Below are 27,953 nucleotides of genomic sequence, written 5' to 3' on the forward strand. Positions count from 1 at the left end.
GCTTCAATTTATTTTTATCATCTGTCCTTCACTGTCCTTGAAGTATACTAAATATGTCTATGCATGTCCATTTTTGTATTTTTTTGTGCAATTGTTTAGGGACACTTTCCCATAGTTCTGATAAGGTTGAGAGTGCGGGGAGGCCTCTGGACTCCTTGTTGACTGCCTTAGCCACAAGCTGTGGGTCACTGTCACTTGTGGAGTTCAAAGATGATGCAGAAGAAGAGCTGTCAGAGATGGAACTTGTTCTACGCTTGTGCTTCACCTTGCACTTTTTTCCAGCTGCCACATTATTGTTTTCCACGCCTGTACCACCTGACTTCCGTCCTCTCCCCCCATCCTCATCTCGAAACTCACCCATGTTGCTGTCTCCCATCTGCGCTGATTGATCTGCTTGGCTGGTGGTTGCCCTTTCCTCTGGATTTTGCGTCTCCTGGCGCGTTGCCATGTCAGTTTGAGCCACTGCTCCATCTTGTCCATTCTTTGTTGTTGTTGGGTCATTAGCGTGGTCTTCAGATAACCCTCTTTTATTTTCGCCTTCAGCTACTCTTGGTCGACGTGGATTAAGCTGTGCAAAAGCTCGATGCTCTGACCCTACCTCCTGTGGAGGGAAGGTTCCTTGTGCGGGTGCTGGCCACTGCCACCCATACGAATGAAAAGGGTTTTGTCTGCTTATCCCGCCATATGCAGCATAATCCCATGGACACCCCACTTGACCCTATCCTGGGAATGGGCCAGGAGCATTGGGACCCCATGCCAATCTTTGATGCCATTCTGTGCTGTCAAAGTTCTGATATGTCGAGTGTGGGGCAGGATATGGCTGGCTGCCATAATTGGGCTGCCCTTGCAACCATCTGAAGAAGGGGGGGTGGTGACTCGACATTCGGGGGAAACAGCTACCCCTCACCAACTGGATATCTTTGTTGGTATTCATTCCAGCTGGCTTGTGGCTGTGGAACTCCATGACGGCTCTGGTGTGATGTGGGTGTAACCAAAGCCCTCCCAAGGGTGTGCTGCTGTGGTCTGCCTCTGTGGACCCTTCTGTCCTTGCCATCGTAGGATGGGTGGTGGCTGCAATCACGACATTCGTCTGAGGCTCTTTCGATATGATGTCCGTATGCCTGCTGGAGCCTGCATGCTGGTCTGTAGGCTCTCCACCCTTTCCTCGTCCACCCGGTTTCTTTTTTGACTATTCTCCGCTCTTGTGCAGATTCCTCGTCGAAATGTCGGCGTGGCAATCTCTGCGTTGAAAGGCTCCTGAGCGCAACCTGCGTCGTGACTCTTCCATCACTGCCTGCGAACCTAGGGGAGTGGAGGTTGCTGAGTCAGAGGCCATAGCTGTATTGAGTGTTGGCTTTGAACCATGGGCCTCAATTATTCATAGTGCAACTGCCTCTCTTGTGCAGACGAGGCTTTTGCTGCAGCTTGAATATCAAGGAGCAGCACTGACTCTGGAAAGCTTGCCTAGCACCTCCTTTAACCCCCTTTTCCTATTTCCTTAGGCTCGACTCACCGCCTTTGTCATGCAAAGGTGAAATGCTCTATCGCCTGCAGCCTCCAGGACCCACTTTTTTGGAGCCTAGCTGCCTTTTTATTTATTTATCTATTTATTTATTTATTTGTTTGTTTATGTATGTATGGCATTCCCTTTTAATTATTTTGTTCGGGGGACTTGATTATTAGTAGTATTGTATATATATATATATATATATTTTTTTTTTAAATATATAACTAATTTTTTTTTTTAAGAAGAACGGAACTCAAACCCTCAGGCTGTGTGGCGACTGTGTGTTCACCAACTAATAATTCCTTTTTTTTATGTCTAACTATTAGGGTCCCTCCTCATGAAGCTTTCACTGTGGGCTGCTCACGGTCCCCCCTCCCCTCCACGCGGGAGCACTAGGTCGCTCATGATGTGGCCTTCCCCTCCCGATTTGAATTGGAATGGCAGCAGAATGCTAGCTAGCTTGTGCTCATGAATAGAGCAGGGAGATCTACTGGGAGCACTTCCCTTTGTGTCCTCACGCATTCTCTGTCGCACCGTGCTTCTCACTGGTGCTGTCGCTGTTGCTGGCGAGGAAAAGAAGGGCCGCATAGCCTCTGTCATGGCCCTTTAAAGGGCCGCTGACATCATCGACCCGCGCTGCTGTTGCTTCCTTAATGACATGTTTTTCGCGCCATGGGCAGGGGAGGGGAGGCATTGGGCCATGCCGTGGCCCCCATGCCGCTACACCGTACACTCACTCCCCTCCCCTGATGGGATGCCACCTCCAGCGCTTCCATTATGGGTGGGATCTGGCCATGAAGGCTCAGGCCCACCTATGGAACACAGGGCAGGATCACGAGATCAGGAACGCAAGGCAGAACAACCAGCTTCTCCGAGGAGATGACTTGTTACAGAGGCAAGGCAGTAGAGCAGGGACTAGGTTTGATGATGTCAGATGGGGACCGCAGGACTTTCTTACGCCGTGGTCCCTTTAAGAGCCTGGGAGAGGCGCACACGTGCACCTAGACTGCTGCTGGGTGTCGAGTGTTTGTGCTGACGGTGTTCCTCGCTGCAGAGAAGAAGCACGATGGTGGCGGCAGTATCTTGCTATCATGGAGGAAGAAGGAGCAGCCTCAAGGCCTAACGGGTGAGGGAAGCCAGCCGCAGAGTCCTGTGGCCAGCGAGTGTAACATTAAGCTTTAAAAGAGGGTAGTTTGTAGAACATTATTTATGTTTCCCTGCAGTTTATTTACAGCAAAGTATTCTACCAGCAACTATTTCAAGTGACCACCTCAAATCTTTAAAGTTGTTATACATTTAATCAACATGAAAGTGTCACTCTGAAATACAGTATTAGAGAAGCACCTTAAACATATATTTTAGCACTCCTGCTGACCATACTATTGCAAAAAATAATTGCTATAGACTGAAGACCTTTAATTTTCCTATAATACAATGGACAATAGTAGTTTAATATTGATTTTATTGCTTTTTTCTCTTTTCTCACCTAGGTTGAAATTAATTAAAGACTAAGAATCCAATAAGAACATGAATGCCATGTGATTCACCCAGAGTTATCCCAAATAAAAGTACACATTTCTAATATTCTGTTTCAATAAATCCAAATACCTTCAATTGGAGCTTCAGTGGATGTATGGTAAGAAAAAAAGAGATGTTAAGTCAATTGGCAGTTAATATTCAATGCAAAAAAGTGCAGAGGCATGAATTTGTGTGTGGAACACACTGGAGATTAAGAAGATGTGCACCAATTAGAGAGAGACCTTTGGGTGATAGTGTCTGATGATCTCAAGGTAGTGAAATGGTGTGATAAGGCTTAACCAATGAAGGTAACTAATAAAACCTCTCAACAACTGTTACAATGTAATGTACTTAATGAGGGATAACATTCAATTTACATCCACAAATGTTCCAAAAATAACTTTCTAAATTTTCTCAAGAAACTTCAGAAGCAGAGAACATGCACATATTATAAAATACTTGCCCCCATGTTAAAGTATGTGTTATTATGCATACATTGTTATAATTATTACATGTATAAAATATATGCATAGCATTTTATAAAAGAGGTAAAAAAAAGTATATGTGTTCCCTCATTACACATATATAAACACATACTTTGGGGGCAGAATTAAGTAATATTTAATAAAGTGTGCAGCTCCTGCCACACAGTTTATAAAATAATAGGATAAATCTCTGCAGGCTCATCTAAGCATGCAAATGATGTATCATGCACAATTTTGAAAGCTGGGCTTCATTAGAAAACATGGTAATAAGACATGTTAAGGGACCTGGGACTGAGTTTAGTACTGGTCTTCTAAGAATCAGAGAAGAAGATGATAAGGTCAAATGGCCTTTGTTACATTTGACAGCTCATGAGTCAGCCATGTGAGCCAGCTCACTCATTCCAGGAAGCTGAGGACTTCCACGCAGCAGAGAAGCCACTGACTCCATCTTGCCCTGCTCCTGTATGCTACTCCATAGATGTGGTGCCACTGGTTCTCACTTTTAGGCTCCACAGTGGGAATAGAAGCCTGGCGCTGACTTATTTGTCTTGGCTTGTATTTTCTGTCTGTCCACACATGGCTTGCTTATTTGGATCTTGACTCTTTGCTTGGACCCAACTATGATTGCCTGCCATCTGGACCTGACCCCTTGCTTGGACATGACCATGATTACCTGCTGCCTGGACCTGGCCTCTTGCTTGAGCCTGACCACTCTTTCCAGCTGCCTGCCTTGACCTTGGCATACGTATAAAAGGGATGTGAATCATGTGATCGATCGTCTTAACGATCAATTTTGGCTGGGGAGGGAGGGAAATCTGATCGTCATGGTTTTTTTTGGTAAAAAATCGTAAATCGGGGGAGGGCGGGAAAACCGGCACACCAAAAGAACCCTAAAACCCTCCCCCACCCTCCTGAAGCCCCCCAAAATGTTTTAAATTACCTGGGGTCCAGTGGGGGGGGGTCCCGGTGCGATCTCCCGCTCTCGGGCCACAGCTGCATTAATAGAAATGGCGCCGGTGGCCCTTTGCCCTTACCATATGACAGGGCAAAGGTAGTGCCGGCACAATTTTGGTTCCTGTCACCCGACGTCATGAGTGCAGGAGATCGCTCCCGGACACCCGCTGGACCCCCAGGGACTTTTGGCCAGCTTGGGGGGGCCTCCTGACCCCCACAAGACTTGCCAAAAGTCCAGCGGGGGTCCGGGAGCGACCTCCTGCACGCGGGCCGTATTGCCAATATTCAAAATGGCGCCGGCTCTACTTTTGCCCTCACTATGTCGACATAGTGAGGGCAAAATGGTGCCGGGGTGGGTCGGGGCCATTTTTTTTTTTTATCGGGCCATCGGCGCCATTTTTATCAGTGGTAGCCAAAATGGCGCCGATGGCCCGAGAGCAGGAGATCGCGCCGGGACCCCCCCCCCCCCCACTGGACCACCAGGTAATTTAACATTTTGGGGGGGGGGTTCGGGAGGGTGGGAGAGCAAAGGGGTCATTTGTAAAGGGTCGGGGTGGGGTTTTTTTAATCTGCTCAGGCCTCACTAAAAAATTAACGATGTGAATTGGAATCGGAACTGATTCCAATTCACATCTTTAATGATCCGATTTTTTTCTCCCTCCATCCGAACCTGATTGTTAAAATGATCGGGCACACGATTCACATCTCTAGAAGAATCTCATCTGAGCAAACTAGATTTCATAATAAAATATGGTCTTTTTCTGCTGTTATTTGCTATGTTACTATATACTATACCATAATTCAGAAATGACCTGAAAGAGGAATTTCACCAGAAATTCAACTCATGAATCATAAGCTATAACCAACTTTGCTTCTAGCTCAACTTTATAGTGAAATTTCACAAAATCAACCTCTTCTGCTTATGCCAGTTTGATTTCAGTCTCTCTGCTGTTAATGTCAGCCATTGGGGAAGTTAAATCAGGTAAAGATCAAAGCCCCATATTTTAAGGGGCCGCAAAATTTATGAGATTGAACGTATAGCAAAGAAGTGGCTATATTTGCAAATGGACACTTATCTATTTGTCTACTTTCTCTGACAATATTTAAAAGTTTCACATAGAAATATAGACTAACAGAAACTTTTTAAATACCCTGCACATGGGGAAAATGGGGGTTATGCACATGGATGGGCCTTGCACGCACCATGATTTTACAAGAGGCGCAGCCGCACATGTAATCCCAGGCCAAGGGGCAGTCCCAGGGGTGGGGAGGGGTGGTCCAGGGGGGCGGGGTGGAATGGAGCTGGAGGCCGCCGGTATAGAGGTCATTTGCTGCTGTGCCGGGGGCGCAACTTACACCAGCTCACAAGCTGGCATAAGTTCCGAAATAAAGAAAAAAACAAAAGGTAGGGACTTCAATGGAGTCGGGTAAGAGAGGGGATGAAGGAGGGAGGGTAGGTAGGTGGGTAGGAAAGTTCTCTCCCAGTCCACTCCTTAATTGTAAAGGACTGGGAGGGAACTGGGGGAGGTCCGATCTCGTCACCGTGTATAAACAGCACAAATCTCCCCCCCTTCACATGCTGGCCCGGATTTTATAACATGTGCGTGCCAGGGAACGCATGTTATAAAATCGTGCATCCATGTATGCATGTCGGGTAGCACACTCACATGGAGGCGTGCGCATATTTTTTAAAAATCTACCCTTAAGATGATAGATAAAGATCATGATAGATAAAGATCATATGCCTGTCTACCTCTCCTGCTTAACTTTATAATCCCTTCCTCTCCCCTAGAAATCTTCTGTGCTTTCCTCATTGTTTCTTAAACTCCGACACCATCCCTAACTCTATCATATCCATAGGGAGGTCATTCCATACATATACAACCCATTCCATAAACCATATTTCCTTAGATTACTCATGATTTTACCTCACAATACAACTGGTGGGTTAATATTTACCTAAGTGTATACATTTTACTTCTTGTTTTGTATACTTTCAACTAATAACTGAATGTGAGCAGGTTTTATTAATATTGATTATATTCTCCTCAAAGATTTTGTAATTAAAATATTAAATATAAACCTTTTAAAAAAATTGTATTTGTGTTTATATCAGTTACGAAGGAAAATCTTAAAAAAATATCTACTTTCTTAAAATTTGCAAGCTTGATTATAAAGTTTTATATAAATGTATATATAAAGATTTATAAAGCTATAAATCTTAGAATATTTAAAAGAACATTATTAGAATATTTCATGTTTGAATTCCTATTACCCATGGATGATACATTTTTGTTAGATGTCATGCGTTTATAGGTAAGCAAACTTACTCTTCTAAGGGGTCCCAAATTAATTTTTTACCTGAGGACCCAAACACCTAAGGTCGCCACTACTGCTTTTCTGGGTGTGCTCTCCTCCAATCCCCATCTCCCACTTCCAATTAAGCAGAAAGAGGATAGAGGCATAGAGCATTAGGTATAGCGAGAAAGATAGTGAAGAAGCAATTTTAAAGAAAATTAGGAAAAGAAGAGGAAGAAGGTTGAGAATGAAGAGAAAACATGAACATCTTTAATATAATGTATGTGGTTGCCTGTCGCCATGAGTCAGTATACCAGCATCATTTTTTTGTTTTAAACTTATGTGAACTTTTATGCACAAGATGGGTATTGCTGCCTAGTATGTGTGGCACTCAGCTATAGCAGTTAGACAGACACTCAGTTCAACTAGACTGAACATTAAAATATCTAGACCAATCAAATACATAGGGGCCTATTTGCTAATGCTCAAAGGCATTAACATGCATGCTAACAGGTTTAGAAAATATGCTAAATGGCAGTGCAGTCACAAAGAAGAGAAACTTACTAAAGAAGCAAGAATAAATAATAAATCTTTTTGCGTACATCAACAATAAGACTCCTGCAATGGAATCAGTTGGGTCAATAGAAATGACTAGGGGGTAAAAAGGGTATTTATTTATTTATTTTTAACTTTTCTATACCGGTGTTCCTGTAAAATATACATATCGCATCGGTTTACAATACAACTTAAACGTTCGCTCAGGGCGATACAAGGAACAGAGGTGGCAATTAACAGTAAAACGTGTCATAACATAACATATCCTAACATGATAACTCAATGCAAATCATCTCAAAACAGATGAGATGATAGATGGTACTCGTAGAATTAAAGCATAGCAGATAAACTAAAAGGTAGATTTTTAGAGTCACGCACGAGTGCACATGTGCGCACATGTTATAAAATTGGCTACCTGCACGCATGGTTTTATATTGATGCGTGATTTGTTTTGGTCTTTACTGCAGAGGATGTTAGGGAGTTAAACACACTGGAACTATTCTTTGTAAGTGATAATTCAGAGAAATTGAAACAAATCATTGTGAACCTGTAAAAGGTGCTAGATCAAATTAACAAATGAAATAGTAGAAAATCACCAGAGCCTGATGGTATTCACCCCAGTTTTGAAGTAGCTCAAATTTGAAATTTCAACTTACTACTATTAATTTGTAACCTATCATTCAAATCTGTCACGGTACCTGATGACTAGAAACAAGCCAATAGAATGCCAATTAGCCAAGTTTGGAAATTTATACTGGAAGAGAATAAAGATCATGGAGATTCAGTGGAAATGCATGATTCAGGTAGAAAGTCGATTACACATTATTAGCCAGGTAAACTAAAGAATGGTATTGTTATCACTGGGAATGAGAAATAGGAATTAGAACAACTTTATGGGCCGGATTTTAAGATGTACGTGCAACTCGGCGCACAAATGTACACCTTGTGCACCTTGCGCGCGCTGAGCCCTAGGGGAGCCCCGATGGCTTCCGCCCGTTCTCTCCGAGGCCTCTCCGAAATCAGAGGGAACTCTCCTTCTGCTCCCCCACCTTCCCCTCCCTTTCCCTCCCTAACCCACCCCCCAGCCCTATCTAACCCCCCCCTGACCTTTGTTAAATAAATTGCGCCTGCCTCTGGGCAGGCGCAGGTTGCGCGTGCCAGCCGAGTGCCAGCGCGCGATCCCCCGGCATAACCACTGTGCCGGAGGCCTCGGTCCCACCCCCACCCTGCCCACTCCCCGCCCCTTATTTCAAGCCCCTGGACATATGCATGTCCCGGGGCTTGCGTGCGTCACCGGGCCTATGCAAAATAGGCTCAGCGCGCGCAGGAGCGGGTATTCGCAGTTACGCGCGTATTACGCGCGTAACTGCGAATACCCGCGCATAACCCTTTTAAAATCCACCCCATGTGATCTGCCAGGTATTTCCAACCTGGATTGGCCTCTGTTGGAGACAGGATTCTGGGCTTCATGGACCTTAATCTGACTCAGCATGGCAATTCTTATGTTCTTGTATAAAAGTGTTTTTTCTCAATCTTCTAAATTTTCTTTTCCCTGTATCCTGTACACTCTCTTTCACTATTGATACTAAAATTATCTAGTATAGTATTTAAATCCACAAAGCTTGCATTCTCAGAAATATTTTACAAACCAAACCCCCTATTGTAAGGTAAGTGAATATAGTGTGTTAGATAAAAGTGATTGAATTATGAATTTATATGAAAGCTGCATTCATGCTCAATAGTTAAGACTAAAGTCTTAGCAGTTGGTACTATTTCTCACAGATTTTAAATTGTGTTAAGTCAACCCCTTTGCATATTCTATCCCATGTCCAATATATGCCCATGTACTTTTTTCTCTTTCCTAATTTGAAATAAAAGAAACCATGGAAGTTCAACAGTAAGCATCTTTTTTCTCTATCACAAATACAAAACAAGATTTTGAAACCAAATGTGTCTTGATAGTGCATTAGAACTTGTACATAAGCACCAAGGATGAGTTTGAGTAGAAGATTTAAAGAGTTGGAAAGATTTTCATTGTGAGTAATATACATTCAGAAAAGCATGTTGTATATTGGTTTATTGCCAATTGCACATAAAAAAAGTCATAAGTTTTACAATAAACTCATTGATGTTTACTCATTTCGACCACACCTTTTTATTGGTAGCTCAAGGTAAGATACAATCAGGTGCAGTAGATATTCCTCTGCCTCCAAAGGTCTTACCATCTATAAATTTGCACCTGAGTCAATGGAGAGGGAAATGGCATGCCTAAGGAATGTCAGTGGGATTTAAACTCTAGCTTCCCTGGTTCTCAGCCTGCTTTTCTAAGTAATAAGCTATTCTTCCACTGAGGGGGATATGACAAAGGTCTTTAAAATCATGAGAGGTCTAGAATGGGTAAATGTAAATTGGTTGTTTACTCTTCTGGATAATAGAAAGACTAGGGGGTACTCTATGAATTTAGCAAGTAGCACATTTAAAACTAATCGGAGAAAATTATTTTTCATTCAATGTACAATTAAGCTCTGAAATTTGCTGCTAGAGGATATGGTTAGTGCAGTTAATGTTGCTGGGTTTAAAAAAGGTTAAGATACGTTCTTGGAGAAATCCATTAACTGCTATTAATCAAGCTGACTTGATTTAGGGAATAGCCAATGCTATTACTGGCATCAGTAGCATGGGATCTACTTAGTGTTTGGGTATTTGCCAGGTACTTGTAGCCTATGTTGGCCACTGTGAGAAACAGGATACTGGACAGGATGGACCCTTGGTCTGACCCAATATGGAAATGTCTTATGTTCTTATGTTCATGCATACAGACTCGTGTTATGACTAAATGTTTTAAGTTTCATCAATACCTTTAGACAGATGGCAAAACCATCTGTGTGTGCTGTCAAGTGAATTTGTAAACCATTTGAAAGGTGCATTTAAGGGGTAGATTTTTCAGTTAGCTGAGACAATCAGTTATAGAAAAAAAAAACTTGGCTGAGTAAGATTTTACAATTTCTAAAGCTATGGAAACAACAATGACAATTGAAATGAGGGAAACAAATTCCTGTGAACAGAATAGAATAGATGTGTCAGATTTCAACTCAAGGTAAATGAAATGCCCTACATCAATTTTTACCAGTTTTCAGGTAGTTCTCCTCAAAATGTATTATAGATGTCAGAAGAACTAAGCAAAAACAAAATCAATTATAATTAAAACAAAATAAAAACCAAGCAGAAATAAATGAAACCATAGAAGATGGGTAGCAACAAGTAAAAAATGTTGAAAACCAGAGAATCATAATCAATCAATTGCTTATGGCAAAGACATGCTAATTGATTTAGCAACATTTATTTATTGATGTATTTATTTATTTATTCCTATTTATAGGCTGCTTTTTCACTGTGTTTTATTTTGTCAATTGCTCATCACTTTGAGTGATTTTTAATTTAGAAAGTGATTTATAAATGGTATTAAATAAATAAATAGTCCCAAGTGCATCAAAAATACAAAATACTATAAAATTACATATTTAATCATTATTCATTCATATCCCTAAAAAATTCTTCATTCCTCATTTAATATATTCTCACCAGTGGCATAAGTTCTGTCCAAGCACATCTACAGTTCAGGGGGAGGGGGTATAAGGAAGAAAGACCCACTTGTAGCTACTCCTAGATTTTCCAAAGTGGTCTCCCTCTCCACTCCTCCCCTGATACCCATGACTCTCAAGATCTGAGAACCCTTTCTCAACTTGTACTTGAGTGCCCTTAATTTGACTTTATATCACTGAATCTCACAATTCATAATACTGATTTTTTAAAAATCAAGTCAGTTTAATATTCTAGTACCAACTGAATTACAATAACATATAATAGGAAGATCAAAAAAATACCTGCCAACCTTGTACCTAATCATTCAAATCAAGGAAAACAGGCTCAAATAAAAAAAAAAAAAAAAGGCAAGAGCATAAGTACTATCTACTTAGATGTAAAACAGTAGTAAGACAGGCCAAGAGAGAATTTGAGAAAAAGCTTGACAAAGAGGCAAACATTAATTCAATCTTTTTGAAGTACATTTGTAACAAAAAGACTGTAAGAGAGTTAGTTCATCTATTAGATGACCAAGATATTAAAGGGGTGCTCAATGAGGAAATAGCAGGAAAGCTGCATGATTTTTTCCTCAATCTTTACTGAGGAAGATATCATGAACATACAACTAAAGCATTCTTTTCTGGTGATGATTCAAAACAACTGTTATGCCTGTCAGTCGCAGACGGCTGCGACCGCGAGTACGCATTTCTTGCACCGCTCTCCTGCCCTCCCCGGGTCTGCTCACAGCGCGGGCCTGCCTACACTGCCGCATTCCTTGGGACTCCTCACGGCGGCAAGGACGCCGCTACTTCCTACTTCGATGTCGGGCCTTCCTAGGCGCACGCACGCATCACAGGCCCCGCCTTTGAAGCCTCTTTGGCGGGAACCACAGGGGCGTCCCTGATTGATGATGTCATCGGACTCCTGTACTTAAGCTCCTCCTTCACCCCAAGCTAGCCGACTTGGCAACAAGTTCCGTACGAGTCCACAATTCCTGAGACGTCGCTACATACCTTGCTCCTGGACCCTGTCTGACACCCGATCCTCGGGGGTCAGTATGCGCACCTTCGGGGACTTGCTCCTCAGTCCTACCCTGCTTCTCGGGCTGGCTCTGTGTCTCCTGGGTCCTACTCTGCATCGGCTCCTGCTACTCGGGTCTCCCCCAGAACACTGCGGCAACCTGTGTGTTCCTTGGCTAGCCTTTCCCGCTTCTCGGGGTTGCGCCTGTGTTCTAGCAAGACTGTAAGGGCTCTCCTGCTCCTCAAGCCACACTTACTACTCAAGAGACTACCCAGAGCCTCCCTGCTCCATGGGGCTGTTCTCCTGGTTATTCAATGACTGTCAGCTGTCCCACTCCTCAGCCCTGCTTCTCTACTATACTGTCAGCATCCCTCCGCTCTCCGGGTTCCTGCCTATGTCAGCAGCAGAGATCGGCCCAGGCTTCCCTGCCTTGTGGGTTGGCCTGTGCCTCCAAGTCTATGCCCACTACACTGCAGCTGTGCCACTCGGGTCTGTCCTCCCGGAGAACCTTCTGCATAGCTAATCCCATGCCTACCGCTCTGCGGTCTGCTTGGCACCTCTCTCTTCAGGGTCTCACTCCAGGTACTACCAACTGTCTGTCACCCTATGGGGGTTACCTCCTGGTCTCTGGGGATCTCTCCTCCACTGTGCCCAGAGCTCTCCGCTGTGCCTGTACCTTGCCTCCTGATGGTGCGGACTTTTGGGGCTCCTCCCTACGGGCTGTTATAACTCACACGTCAGGCCAAGGGTCCACATACCCAGAAACCATAACAGCAACTAAAGCAAATTTCTAAGATAATGGTGGATGTAATAGATGTACTAGATGTATTGTCCTCTCACACTGAGGACAAATCTCCCAGGGTTACTGCCCAGGAGGGAAGGGTTAGGCCGGCCATCATAGTTGGTGATTTGATTATTAGAAATGTAGATAGCAGAGTGGCTGGTGGACGTGAAGACCGCCTGGTAACTTGCCTGCCTGGTGCGAAGGTGGCAGACTTCACACATCACCTAGATAGGAATATAGACAGTGCTGGGGAGGAGTCAGCTGTCGTGGTACATGTGGGCACCAACGACATAGCAAAATGTGGGAGAGAGGATCTGGAAGCCAAATTTAGGATTTTAGGTAGGAAGCTGAAATCCAGAACCTCCAGGGTGGCATTCTCTGAAATGCTTCCTGTTCCACGTGCAGGTCCCCAGTGGCAGGCAGAGCTCCACCCAGGAAAAAGATCTAGGCATCATAGTGGATAATACTTTAAAATCGTCAGCTCATTGTGCTGCAGGAGTCAAAAAAGCAAATAGAATGTTAAGAATTATTAGGAAGGGAATGGTTAATAGAATGGAAAATGTAATAATGCCTCTATATCGCTCCATGGTGAGACCGCACCTGGAATACTGTGTACAATTCTGGTCGCCACATCTCAGAAAGATATAGTTGCAATGGAGAAGGAACATAGAAGGGCAACCAAAATGATAAAGGGGATGGAACAGCTCCGCTATGAGGAAAGGCTGAAGAGGTTAGGGCTGTTCCGCTTGGAGAAGAGAGAGCTGAGGGGGGATATGATAGAGGTCTTTAAGATCATGAGAGGTCTTGAATGAGTAGATGTGACTCAGTTATTTACACTTTCGAATAATAGGACTAGGGGGCATTCCATGAAGTTAGCAAGTAGCACATGTAAGACTAATCGGAGAAAATTCTTTTTTACTCAACGCACAATAAAGCTCTGGAATTTGTTGCCAGAGGATGTGGTTAGTGCAGTTAGTGTAGCTGGGTTCAAAAAAGCTTTGGATAAGTTCTTGGAGGAGAAGTCCATTAATGGCTATTAATCAATTTTACTTAGGGAATAGCCACTGCTATTAATTGCTTCAATAGCATGGGATCTTCTTAATGTTTGGGTAATTGCCAGGTTCTTGTGGCCTGGTTTTGGCCTCTGTTGGAAACAGGATGCTGGGCTTGATGGACCCTTGGTCTGACCCAGCATGGCAATTTCTTATGTTCTTATGTTCTTAAATTGAACACATGAAGAGTAAGAAGTCACCAGGACCAGATGGTATTCACCCGAGTCATAAAAAGAACTTGAATAATTAATTACAAACTTACTACTAGTAATACATATCCTACCATTTAAAGTACCCACAATACCTAAAAATTGGAGAGTATTCAATATGACATTGATTTTTGAAAAGGGTTCTGGGGTGATTTGGAAAACATATTGATGATGGGCAAAATTGTGGAAGCTATTCTTAAAAAATCACTTGCCATATAGATAAACATGATTTAATAATGAAGAATTAACCTGGCTTCAGCCAAGGGAAATCATGCTTATCAATCTTTTAGATTATTTTGAATATGTAAATAAACATGTGGATAAAAGAGAGCCAATTGATATACTATATTTGGATTCTGAGAAGGCATTTGGCAAAATCACCTATTAGATATTCTTGAGAAATGAAAAAGTGTTCTATTGTGGAATGGTAATGGTCGGTTTATGCATTTGTTTTAAATGAGTTGATAAAACAAGGAGGAAGGCGATCTAAAAAAGCCGTGGAGGCAACACACACAATAGATGCCAGGAAATGTCCGTTAAGATGCTTTATTAGGAGACTTGTATGTCCAATTGTAACCGTCTCTTTTTAGTCAGTAAGGAGGTCCAGACAACTGATCCGTAAAGATAGACTTTTATTGCCAGCAAGATGCAGCTAAGACAAAGGCTCAGTACAACTGCATGCCACGCCCCCTCCGGAGCAAACTTTTATGCACTTTACAACTCTTATCTTTCACACATGCGTTCTGGTTTTTGCTGAACAAACATTTCACAAATTGCTGAACAAGCATTAGCTAGCGTGGTCCTCTAGTAGGTGTAGCTTAAGATCAGACTATTGTTTCGTCATTTAATTGACGTGTTAGACATTTTACATTGTCATTCGTATTAATACAATACAAAGTATTATTCCAAAATGGAGTTACGTTATGTTACGCTAAAAATTAGTACGTCACTGCGTCACTACGCATTACGTATCATTTGCGTTGCAAATATTAGTATGTTCAAGATGGCTGTGCGTTTCACTGCTGGCATGATTAGTCGGAAGATGTTCAGTTGCTCTTTCATACTTCAGGGGGGGTCCCGAAATTGAACCTCTTCATTCCCCCCTTTGATACTTCAACTTTGAAGAGAAGGCAGAAGTATCACTTTATATCTGAAGAGGAACTGAAACGACAATGAGAGTTAATACCAGTGACATTGAATGTGAGCCCTAATATGTTGTTAGGTCGTTGGTTTCTTCACGGGTTTGAGACGGGTGGACCATATTGGTGTCACCCCCCTTTGTAGCCCGACTTACCCCAACAACACGTTGGCTCCATTATGGCAATGCTTAGAGGTTAGAGTTTATCAGACTTATAAGTTAGTAGTTAAGTACTCTTTATCAGAATCAGTATCCGAATCATTGGTAGTGTCGTAGTCAGAAGAATCAGATGAAGGAAATGTGGAGACAGACACATACTTATTAATCATCATGACGTGAGCAGCTGCTCGCCGATCAGCAATATGTTCAATCATGGATCGGAGATGCCTAAAAATAAGAGGGAGACAAATAGGAAACAGAATGCATGTAAAAACAAGAAGTATCAGAGGGAAAGAGGAGTTCTTTAAGGCCAGGAATGGAAGTGAGCCAGTTGGGTAAAGACCCTGTCCAGTCAAGGATTCCAGTCCACGTCTGCACTGGTACATGGGCCAGGCGAATCATTCGATCAGTGATCTCCTCAATGATTTTACTCTTGTCATCTACCTGTAAACAACAGTTAGAAAGATTAAATTTGCCACATACACCACCTTCCTGGGCTAGGAGGTAGTCTAAAGCCAATCGGTTTTGGTAGACAGCTGTTAGAATTTTAGTGTTTTGCTTGGCTAAGATGTTGAGAGCCAAGGCAGAATCATTTGTCAGGAGTTCCAGTACTGCTTGGAGTCTTATAATTCGATTGAGCATATAGATAGGTGTTCTATATCCATAAGAACCATCCTCAGCCCAGGTGGCCGGACCATAGTATTGTACAATTCGTTCAGGAGGCCACTCTTGATCTTTCCAATCTCCTATGGATACTTTAGGAGTGCTGCGACGTTTGTTGGGTCTCATGGGACTGTATACTGGAACTCCTAAGGTTTCTCCAGCAGTAATGGGAAGTAGGAAGAAACTTGGCCGAATTGTAGCCAAGAAGCAAGTTCCATACCAGTTTGTTGGTAACTGTTCATAAGCTCTTCGTCCACATACATAATAATAACCATCTGGAGCATTGAAAACGGTAGTAGCAACACCTGCAGCTGTCCATGTCTTGTTCAAAGTCGAGTCAGTCCAGATGGGAGTTGGCATGGTAGAATTTTCAGTCTGCCACCATGTCTGGGTGGTAAGGTTGGCAGTAAGAACTCCTGTGCATGGAGAATTTCCAACAGGCACGGTATAGATGCGTGAATGTTGTCGAGAGATACATAGTCTGCCAATAACATCAGTCTGTAGTGCCCACTCATATGGATGAGATTTACGGTTATAGGTTACAGTGGTATTCAAGGTGTTAAGATCGGATTGGAAGGTTTCCTTGGCTTCCCATGGCCATTGCTCTCCTGTATCTGTTCCTCCACATACAAAACAGTTCTTGACTTCGAGAGAGAGAGCTATGTTTTCCGCCAAATTGACAAACAGGTTTTTTACTTGTTGAGAAATTGTATGTTTCTTTAATCCCTCAGTGGCATGAGATATTTCATCGAAGAAGGATTGATAACCCACCACAGTAGTCTGGTGAATAATTGGACGAGGTTTGTCTTTTCGCTGAGTGATGGTAATGTAGGTCATGGGGTCTTTTCCAGTTCCGTCGATACCAAATCCCCAAGTATCTTGCCAAGGGATTCCTTCGCTTCTTAGAGGCCATTGTATCGATACTGTATTACCATTTACTGCAGTTAATCGTCCTATCCCGTGGCAGCCATGGTAACCTCCACCGGTGTAATCACAAACTAGAGCCCATCCTGACAATGTCAGGTCCCCTCCGCATGGCAGCCATCTGGATGGATTAGCTGCCCGGTTGTATGGGCAGAGGTATTTGTGATTGTAGACATAGGAATTTCTCCAGGCTTGAGACCCACAGTGAAGTGCATTTGGGTGTTTATCAATGGCTTCGCAGGCATCGAACGTTATTGTGACAATCGTTTCACTTCCCATAAGAACCTTAGTGGAGTTGATGTAGTACAAGATGCCTTTTCCTTCTGGGACAATACTTGATGTATAGCTCTTTGGTAGACCTACAGTGAGGGTGATGTTGTAGTACTTAGGAGTGGTTGGGGTATGACATATGACTTTGCCAGTTTCTAAACATCGATGGAAGGACTGATAGCCTTGAGTAGTATTCAGGGCGCAAGCAGGTAGTGTGGCACAGGAAGTTGGTGGTTGAGATTGGTGGATGATTGTTGAGACAACTTGAAATCCAGTTTGAGTGGTAGTACGAATTAGCTTGATACATTCAGTGCAATTCTTGCTCAAGGACAGGAAAACAGAGGTAGTCGGGTTACAGAAGAATAGTAAGTGAATGCAGAAGATGGATGCAACGTAGATCTTGGAAGTCGGAATCTGTGACATTGCTTTATGACGTAGATGGTTGCATTCATAAGTAATGGATTCTGAAAGGAAGGAAAGAAATGGACACATTAATATTCAGTTGTAGTTACTGATACTTTTTTACTCAGGACTAGCACTGGGCCTGCCTTGGGTGAATCTTAATTTGTGGTCTCCAATCCTGGAAACCTGCCAGTTGGCTGAAGCTGGTTTGAGACGTGTCCAATGAATCCATGAAGAACATCCAAAAACTTTGACAGCTGTTGGAGTAGTTAGCAATACAGTGTACGGCCCTTTCCATCGGGGCTGGAGGGAATCAGACTCATCCCAGTCTTTTATCCACACCGAATTTCCTATCTGGTATGGATGAATCGGGTTTAGCAGGACCAATGGTTCAGTGTCACAGGTGTATTTTTGAATCGCAATAACTGTGTTATATAGTCCTTTGAGTTGGTTACTGAGAGACATTTCCCCTTGTATTTGCAGCGATTCAGGAAAAGATGGAAGAGGTGGAGGCCTTGCGTACATCATTTCATAAGGAGTTAACCCCGACTTCCGTGGGGTACATCGGACGTGTAGTAGAGCTAATGGCAGGATGTCTGGCCATTTAGTCTTTGTTTCCTGACACAATTTAGCGAGCTGATTTTTTAGTGTCCTGTTAGCTCGTTCAACTGCTCCACTACTTTGAGGTCTCCAGGCGCAGTGCAGGTGCCATTGGATGCCCAGAATTTGACTCAGACGTCGCGTGACTTCACTGGTGAAGGCTGGTCCATTATCTGAATTTATCTGCCGAGGTAATCCGTATCGTGGTAAAATTTTGTGGAGAAGCAATGTTACTACTTCCTTGGCAGTCTCAGTTCGAGTGGGTATGGCTTCGATCCATCCGGTATAAGTACAGACAGCTACCAGCATTGCTTTGTATCTTTTTGAAGCAGTCATGTGGGTGAAGTTGATTTGGCAAACTTGAAACGGAGTTGTTCCTCGCAATATATGTCCAGGGGCTGGACCAGGTCCATTTCTGGGATTGTTCCTTGCACAGGTAACACATTGATTAACAGCATATTTAGTTAGTTGAAAGAGTCTATTAATGTAGTAAGTTTTTGCCAACAGTGTTGCTAATGCATCTCGGCCGAGATGGGTTTTATTATGGGCTTCCCTGACAACAGTCCATGCCAGGGCGTCGGGTATCCATACCCTATCTTCTTGTACAATCCACCACCCATCCTGCTGATGAAATTGTTCGGTTTGTGCCCAATCATTTTCTTCCGCTGAATAAATGGGGGTTTCATTCGTGAACTGTAGAAGTGGGCAAGTGGGAGTTGATGTATGTGGTGATTGCACACGTGCTGCTTCTTTCGCAGTCTTATCTGCCCATTGGTTTCCTTTGGCGATGGGATCAGTTCTCCCTGTATGGGCTTTACAATGCATGACAGCTACCTTCTTTGGTGCCCATACAGAGTCTAGCAATTGATGTATCTCCGATGCATTAGCTATTTGTTTCCCTTCCGCAGTTAGGAATCCTCGTTCCTTGTATAAAGCTCCATGCACTTGGATTGTAAGGAAAGCGTATTTTGAATCAGTATAAATATTTACAGTTTTTCCTTCTGCCAACTGCAGAGCCCTTGTGAGCGCAATTAGTTCAGCTTTTTGCGCTGATGTCCCTGGGGGCAGGGGTTCAGCTTCAACAATGTCGTCTTCGGAGACTACAGCATACCCAGCGATCCTGACTCCATTTATAACCTGGCTGCTTCCATCAGTGAATAAAGTCCATGCTCCTTGCCAGGGTTGGTCGCGTAAGTCGGGTCGGCTGGAATGTACTGTTGCCATAATTTCCCCACATTCATGAGAAACTGGAGTGGGGGTTGGGAGTAGAGTTGCAGGATTCAAGTTTTTACTGTCCTGTATTTGAATCTCTGGAGTTTCACATAATAACGCTTGGTACTTTACAAGACGTGAATTTGTCATCCATTTTGGCCCATGGGTCTCTAGCAGTCCTTGGATAGTATGAGGAGTTGTTACTTGTAAAATCTGTCCAAATGTTAGCTTAACTGCTTCGGGTATCAGTAGACATGCAGCAGCAATGCTTCGGAGGCATCCCGGCCATCCTTTTGACACATTGTCCATTCCTTTTGACAGATATGCAACAGGTCGTTCCCATGAGCCTAAGGTTTGAGTCAATACCCCTATGGCCATGCCTTTTTTCTCGTCGACGAATAGATGGAATGGTTTCATCACATCTGGCAACCCCAAGGCAGGTGGTTCAATTAAGGCTTCTTTTAGTTGTCGTAAGCTTGCCAGTTCGTTTCCTTCCCATTGGAAGGGTTGAGATTCTGCCTCTTTACCCCGCAGCTTGTCGTACAGGGGTTGAGCAATAACTGCATAGTTAGCAATCCACAGCCTACAATATCCTGCAGCTCCCAGGAACGCCCGGAGCTCTTTCTTACAAGTGGGTACAGGTTGATCTCTTATAGAACTGGTGCGAGAAATCCCCAGACATCGGGTTCCTCCACGTATTTGGAAGCCTAAATACTCTACTTCCAATTCACAGATTTGCGCTTTCTTTTTACTTGCACGATACCCTTTTGAGTACAACGTCTTTAGCAGCTGAAGAGTGGATACCGCACATTCGAGGTACGTCTCTCGAAACAACAGAAGGTCATCCACGTATTGTATGACTGGCCCATACTTTACTTGATACATCTTTAAATCGTTTGCCAGTTGCTCACCGAACAGCGTAGGTGAGTGCCTATACCCTTGAGGCAACCTAGTCCATGTGTACTGCTGCTTTACTCCAGTATCTGCATTTTCCCATGTGAAAGCAAAAATCTTTTGACATTCCTCCGCCACCGGGACGGAGAAGAAGGCATCTTTGAGATCAATGACACTGTACCACTTTGATGCAGGAGAGACTTGAGCCAGGATTGAGTACGGATTTGGCACGAGGGCTACTAGATCTGCTACTTGACTATTCACTTTTCTTAAGTCTTGTACTGGTCGATAGTCATTTGATCCAGGCTTCTTTACTGGCAACAGAGGGGTGTTCCAAGCAGATCGGATTCGCCGGAGAATGCCCAAATCATACAATCTTTGCAGGTGTATCTGAATTCCTTGTCTGGCCATATAAGGAATGGGGTATTGAGATTGATTTATCACCTGTGCATTCTGTTTCATCTCGATCCAAATAGGGGTAGCGTTGATGGCTATTCCTCCTGGATTTTGTTCAGCCCATACTTTAGGTATACTGTCCATTAGCTGTCTGCGCTTTTCGTTGAGGACGGTGTTTTCTCCATATCGGTGCGTAGTGGTATGTTTGACTATGGGGAGATGTAATCTCCATTCTTCTTGGAGTGGACAGATGAGAGAGACTGGGTTATCAGCGAAGGATGCTCTTATTTCTCCTGTCGATTCGAATTGTAAGTTGGCTCTTAACTTACAAAGAAGGTCTCTCCCTATGAGGGGAACTGGGCATCCCGGGACGTAGAGAAACTGATGAGATACTAATTGTCCTCCCACCCGGACTTGTCGTTTCTGAAGAAAGGGAGCAATAAGTGGCTTTCCAGAGGCCCCTACAATAGAAATGTTTTTCGAAGTGGGTGTGGTAATAGCGGTAGTCATGACTGATCTTTGTGCCCCGGTATCTAACAATCCCTTAAATGTCTCAGTTCCTACTTTAATTTCTACTAAGGGATCGAATGGAAGAATTCCCTTCTCTAGTCATGCTTCACTGCTGTCTTCGCTAGAGGTTTCTCCTACAGTCATCTGCCATTCAGCTTCCTTTGGTTTGGACGGAGTATATCCTTCCTGCTTCATTTGCAGGGACTCTGGGCATTCAGACTTCCAGTGTCCTTCTTGTCTACAGAATGCACATTGATTGGCTCCCAACGGCACCCTTCCCCCCCTAAACGATCCTTCTCTGCTAGCTCGTCCTCTGGGCGGTCCCCTCGAGGGTGACCTGCCCCTTCCTCTCGGCCCAGGATATCCCTGATAGTGCCTAGCCGAGTTTCCGAAATTCGTTTCTTCCAGCGCTGCAGCTAACAAACTAACACTTTCTCTTAACTTTCTACTTTCTTTCTTTTCTTTCTTGTCTCCGTCCGGCTCTCGGTTTACATAAACTCTGTCAGCCATGGCTTTTAAGTGGCTAATAGTCATTCCCTCAAATCCTTCTGATTTCTGTAGCTTCCGGCGGATATCGGGACAGGATTGTCCGACAAAGCTCATTACTATGACGGACTGACTTTTGGGGTCCTCTGGGTCGAACGGACTGTATTGCCGATATGCATCCATCAATCTCTCCAAAAAGATTCCAGGAGTTTCGTCTTTTCCTTGCACCACGTCGCGGATCTTTCCCATATTCATGACTTTCTGCTTTCCTTTCTTTAAAGCTCCGAGAAAGGCGACTTGGTATGCAGCAATGCTGGCTCGCCCTGCAGCCGTCTGGAAATCCCAGTTGGGATCGGCGACAGGGGCATGCTCTCTCACTACTTCATCTGGATTACCGTCTGACCCGGCTCCCAGCCGAGCTGCTTCTTCCATGTTTAATTGTATTTGTCGGCGTTCTTCGGTGGTAAAAAGGATGGAGGCGAGGTGCCGAATGTCAGCCCAGTTGGGGTTATGGGCTGCAAAAATTCCTCGTAAAAAATCTAGCATCTGATCTGGATTATCAGCGTAAGAGGGGCCGAGCTGTTTCCAGTTAAAAAGATCGCTGGAAGTGAAAGGTATGTAAGTAAACAACTTTATAGTTTGCGTAGTATTATACTCGTTTTCTTCAGTAGGGACCACGGGAACTACGGTGGTTGTTTCTCTAATTGGTAGTTGTAAACTTGCGGCTTGGGTTTTACTGCGAGTGCCGCCGGATACGGACGACTCGCCGCCGTCCTCAACTTTTGCCGCCGCCGCTTCCGCTTCAAGCCGTACTTCGGGAATCGGCATTATTTCATGATCAACTTGGGCAGCGGCGGGAGCTGGGGGATCTGGTGGCGCATTATACGATTGAGGGCAGCTAGGGGCATAGGGTGGCGGCAGAAGATCTTCTGCGTCAGGCAGTACTGCAGGCGGCAGGGGTTTAACTTTTTTTTCTTGAGTCCGTGTGTTCCCTTGCACTACAAACATGGCCGCCGCAGATGACGCATGGTCCTTTATTCCTAAGATGGCCGCCCTTCCCTTTCTTTTCCGGTTTGAGGACTTCCGGTCACCCATTTTGTTTACTTGCGCCACCATTACGAGGGCGGCTCCCTCCACTAACTTCTTTGCCCACTTCGGAGGATTCTCGATAACTGCAATCCAAGCAGTTATGTATGGCTTATCCTCAGGGCAACCCGGATTTTCTTCTTTCTCAACTATTTTCAAGACCCTTGTGGCCGTTTGGAAATTGAAAGTTCCTTCCGGAGGCCAATTTACACACAAACCGGGCCACCTATGGGTGCATCGCTGAACCATTCCGGGCTTAGTACATTTACGTTTATCGAACACTTCACTATAGTGTTCCGTCATAACTTTTAGTGGAGTTGAATAGCCCCCTCCCATTAGGATAGAATTCACAGACAAAGGAGGGAAGGGAAGACGGATAGGTAAGGGGTCCGTATCCGTCAGACACAAAAGGGTCACAATTGCCCCGACTAGAACGCGGTCGCCCGGTCTAGAACTGCGAGGCCATTCACTCTCTTTCACACAACAAGAAACCTATTCCCACTATCGTACGCGTTACTTCTTTTTCCTCTTTTTATGCGCGTGGTTTTCGGAATGCAATTCCTACCAAACCACCGCTTGGGGTGTGATCAAAGCCCCCTCGGTCCCCTCACGGATGGACCGGTTATTTGCTACTCTTTTAGCTATTCTTCTTTTTTTCCATCATTCCCATAATACTCGCCTGCAGGATTCTTCCGATCGTCACGAAAGCCTTCTTTCCAGATCACCAGCCCAGAGGTCTCAGAAGAATTTCTGTGGAACGGTCCCCTCAGAAACCCGATCGCTGAACTCAGCGGTGGCCACTCACCAGGTGCGTCTGGGGGATCGCTCCGCCACCAAACTACCGGACCAACTGGGGGGCTAAAATAGCGTCCCCGGTACCTCCTGGCTGAGGCTCGCCAAATGTAACCGTCTCTTTTTAGTCAGTAAGGAGGTCCAGACAACTGATCCGTAAAGATAGACTTTTATTGCCAGCAAGATGCAGCTAAGACAAAGGCTCAGTACAACTGCATGCCACGCCCCCTCCGGAGCAAACTTTTATGCACTTTACAACTCTTATCTTTCACACATGCGTTCTGGTTTTTGCTGAACAAACATTTCACAAATTGCTGAACAAGCATTAGCTAGCGTGGTCCTCTAGTAGGTGTAGCTTAAGATCAGACTATTGTTTCGTCATTTAATTGATGTGTTAGACATTTTACATTGTCATTCGTATTAATACAATACAAAGTATTATTCCAAAATGGAGTTACGTTATGTTACGCTAAAAATTAGTACGTCACTGCGTCACTACGCATTACGTATCATTTGCGTTGCAAATATTAGTATGTTCAAGATGGCTGTGCGTTTCACTGCTGGCATGATTAGTCGGAAGATGTTCAGTTGCTCTTTCGTACTTCAGGGGGGGTCCCGAAATTGAACCTCTTCACAATGTAAAAAAGCCCGACTCATGCCGAGTTTCGCCCCCACACAGGGGCTGCCTCAGGGGCTGTGTACGAATGTCTTATATATATGTAAAGATGATCTTTCGCCAATGAATTTTTCAGAAAATTGTGAATTGTAGTAATGAAACTTCTCGCAACGCATGCTTTGAAATTTTTAAGAACAAATTTGTCAATGTGTTGTTTATATGCACCGGGGCTGGTTGACACTCAGACTGTGGACATATAAATCATAACATTGTAACAAGTGGCGCACCAGTCTCCTTCTCAGCGGGTCTATTTTTGTTTAATTCATGGGCCTCTTAATTGAATGGAGGGTGTCTCAGAAATGTAAATGAAAATTGTTGTCTCATTTGTTTATTACCCTTTTAAGTCTACAGTATGGCTGTGCTGTGAGCACTGAACAAACAATAAATGCAAGTAACTATAGCAACTAACTGTTATATTTGTGACATCACAGCCTCCTGGGAGCCAAGGCAGGACAAGATGGCAAGGAGACTAGATGGAGGACAAATCATAGTAAAACATATTTTTAACTAGCCTGCAATTGCCATCTGGATCAATTGATGTTGATGTCCTCCCACTGAAAAGTCAGAACATGTATAAGAAAATCTCTATTTCCGCTCTAGCAGTTGATAGAAAAGGATCTGATTTTGAGAAGCTCCCTGAAAGTTCAAAAAACAGCTTTATTTATTTAACATGTTTTATATACCGATAGCCGTTTGCACATCGTACCAGTTTACAAGGAACAATTGGGAGGCCAGGGGAAACGACACAACCATTACATGAGAGAACATTTGAATGCATTTAAAGAACAAAGGAAAACATTTGATTACATATGAAAACGATTATCTTAGTCATACAAAGCAGAATTGTATAATAATTGTGTTTTACAAATATAGGAAAGTAGAGACTGTACAAATGGAGGGAGCTTTGGGGGGGGGATAGTTGGGGGGGGGTAATAAGGCAGCTATTTATTGTAAGAATTATATATAGAGAATGTAAGGGAAGGGGGGAGGGGGGAAGTTAACTTATGTAGAGGCTGAGATAGGTAGCTAGACTGAGTCCAGCTTTAAAACAGTTGGCTTAGGCCCTGGTAAAAGATGCTTTCTGATCTCTGCTGCTGTGGCATTGTGCTTTCTCTGTTCACTTGAAAAGGGTAAGAGTGTGGAAATTGAAGCACTGTTTTTGTTTCTGCCTGTCTGTCTAGGGAGGTTAACAAACAAACAAATGAAGGTTAAGAATAGTCTTGCAGGCGGCCAGCCTTAACTTTCTAGCATTTTTTTATGTGGAAAAGGAATCATTTAGCAGTGCACTGTACTGCAGACACATACACTTTGTGTGTGTATGTGTGTGTATGTGTGAGAGAGAGACAGACATTTCTGCACACAATAGAGTAATACTGTCAGTGGTGGTACAGCATCAATACATAAATTCCTTTGTCGTATCCAAACCCCCAGTAGAATCTTAAAATTCTATAATTCCATTGAGTGGAAAGGGAAGGGAAAGGAAAGGCAGCCTTAGTAGGGGTAAATGATTTGCTGCAAGTCAGCTCAGCCTAGTAGTAGCAGCAGTGAGAAAAAAGGCAGTCCTGTCCCTAAACTGAAAAGAGACTTTCTTAATAGTAAGAGTGGAAGACAGCACAATGCAGAATCAAGTGAAATTTGGAGAGCATATGTCACCACTGCCTGTTTCTATTGAGCAGAGGAACAAGGCAGGAAAGCCATCCAAAACTAGGAGTAGCAGGTCAGGGGCATGGACTGGGGAAGCAGAAGTGAAAGCCCAGAAAAGCAACAAACTCCTCTATACTGGGTATTGCCTCTGAGACAATGGAGACAGTGTTTTCAACAACTGCTTCTGAGAAAGAATCCTGTCTAGAATTCTCTGAATCAGAAATGGAAAAGCTAGTAGCTGAAGATAATTTGGGAGATTTAGTCAGTAGCTTGTTAGATTGATGATACTGATGGTGTTGAGAGCAACCCTCAGGAAGAGGATAGAAAGCAGGTAGAGAGCATGAATGATGCCCCTGGAAATTTTCCTTAGGGTCCACCTCAATCTCAACTCCAGTGCCAGCATCAGCATCTAAGGATGTAGAGGAGAGATTGTGGAAAACATACCTGATCTGGAGGCAATCTAAGTAAGGATGTGGTTTCAGCAGTTAAAGTTACTGGTTTTAAAAAAGGTTTGGATAAGTTCCTAGAGGTTAAATCGATAAACTGCTATAACGGTAATTAATAAGCAATAGTAGTTTGTGATCTATCTAATGTTTGGGTACTTACCAGGTACGTTACTTGAATTGGTTACTGTTAGAAACAGGATACTGGGCTTGATGGACCCTTGGTCTGACCCAGTATGGCATTTCTTATGTTCTTATGTAGTGTATTCACTGCATTAAAGATAAACATCCAGCTAGGTGGAGAGAACACTGCACAAATCTGCACAGGCAAGGTGTGCTGGCCAGAGCTGTCTACTCCACACAGTCACAACTGCTCATGGGCCCGTTAAAATGGGCGAGATGTTCGCAGCACGTCGGTCAGAGTTCTGGATGTTCACGGCACATTGGTCAGAGCTCTCTTCCACGCAGTCAAAGCTGCTCCCTTCTGCACACTCGCGGTGCAAGCGCGGCACGTCGGTGAAAGCTGTCTCATCCGCGCAAGCGTGACATGTCAGTGAGAGCTTCTCTCTACTGCGCATTCATGGCACGTCGGTCACCGCTCAATTATATAGCTGATGATTAGGTAAGAGGTGCTTTTGGGAGGTTTGGAACGCATTATGAGTATTTCCATTATTTCCTATGGAAAAAATAGTCTTGACTTAACAACCAACTTGAATTACAACCAGCCCTCTGGAATCAATTGAGTTTGTAAGTCAAGGGTCCACTGTATTTTTATGTTAAGCAAGCATAGCAATCATAGTGGATAATACATTGAAATTATCGGCTCAGTGTGCTGTGGCGATCAAAAAAGCAAACAGAATGTTAGGAATTATTAGGAAGGGAATGGCAAATAAAAGGATGGATGTCATAATGCCTCTATACCGCTCCATGGTGAAACTGCATATTGAATACTGTGTGCAATTCTGGTCACTGCATCTTTAAAAGATATAATTACACTGGAGAAAGTGCAGAGAAAGATGACCAAAATGATAAGCGGCATGGAATGGGGTAACCTATGAGGAAAGGCTAAAGAAGTTATTCATTTTGGAGAAGAGACAACTGAGGGGGGATAAGATAGAGGTCTACAAAATCATGAAAGGACCTTAAATCGGTTATTTACTCTCTCAGATAATAGAAGGACTAGGGGGCACTCCATGATGTTAACAAGTAGTTCATTTAAAACAAATCAAAGAAAATTATTTTTCACTCAGTGCATAGTTAAGCTCTGGAATTCACTGCCAGAGGATGTAGTTAGAGCAGTTAGTGTAACTGGGATACAAAAAGGTTTGGATAAGTTCCTAGAAGAAAAATTCATAAACTGCTATTAATTAATATGCAATAGTAGCTTGTGATGTATTTAATGTTTGGGTACTTGCCAGTTTCTTGTGACTTGGATTTGCCTATTGGAAACAGGATACTGGGCTTGATGGACCCTTGGTCTGACCCAGTATGGCATATCTTATGTTCCTATGTTCTTAATGTTAGATAACAATGTATGAGGCCATTATCTTCCCAACTACACATTAGAATATTTTTGGCATTTAACCTAAAGAATGGAAGCTCAGGATTGCTTGTAGCTAACGTCAGTGTGTGCTAATTGGGTGCACAGAAAATGCATACTCTGGTGTTTGCATTGGTGTTAGGACAAAATTTAT

At 43.5% G+C, this 27,953-nt stretch overlaps 1 protein-coding gene across 1 annotated transcript; it reads right to left on the reverse strand.

Annotated features, from left to right (window-relative positions):
• Positions 1-17,248: 17,248 nt before the first annotated feature.
• On the reverse strand, positions 17,249-26,837 carry LOC115088625. The gene is made up of 3 exons (XM_029596885.1): positions 26,672-26,837; positions 18,544-21,083; positions 17,249-18,423 (listed from the first exon to the last, which is right to left on the reverse strand). The coding sequence occupies exons 1-3, from the start codon at positions 26,835-26,837 to the stop codon at positions 17,641-17,643; spliced, it is 3,489 nt and encodes a 1,162-aa protein (XP_029452745.1). The 3' UTR covers positions 17,249-17,640.
• Between the last annotated feature and the right edge of the window lie 1,116 nt (positions 26,838-27,953).

Source organism: Rhinatrema bivittatum, chromosome 3, assembly GCF_901001135.1.
Source record: "Rhinatrema bivittatum chromosome 3, aRhiBiv1.1, whole genome shotgun sequence".
NCBI lineage: Eukaryota > Metazoa > Chordata > Amphibia > Gymnophiona > Rhinatrematidae > Rhinatrema > Rhinatrema bivittatum.

What these genes read in the sequence shown, in the direction of transcription:
- LOC115088625 (XM_029596885.1), bottom strand. Translation starts at nt 26,837, where the DNA reads ATGCGCAGTAGAGAGAAGCTCTCACTGACATGTCACGCTTGCGCGGAT. An exon ending in CATCCAGAACTCTGACCGAC is followed by an intron (nt 21,084 to 26,671) that starts GTGCTGCGAACA and finishes TTTCTATTGTAG; the next exon opens with GGGCCTCTGGAAAGCCACTT. An exon ending in GTGTTACCTGTGCAAGGAAC is followed by an intron (nt 18,424 to 18,543) that starts AATCCCAGAAAT and finishes AAAGCAATGCTG; the next exon opens with GTAGCTGTCTGTACTTATAC.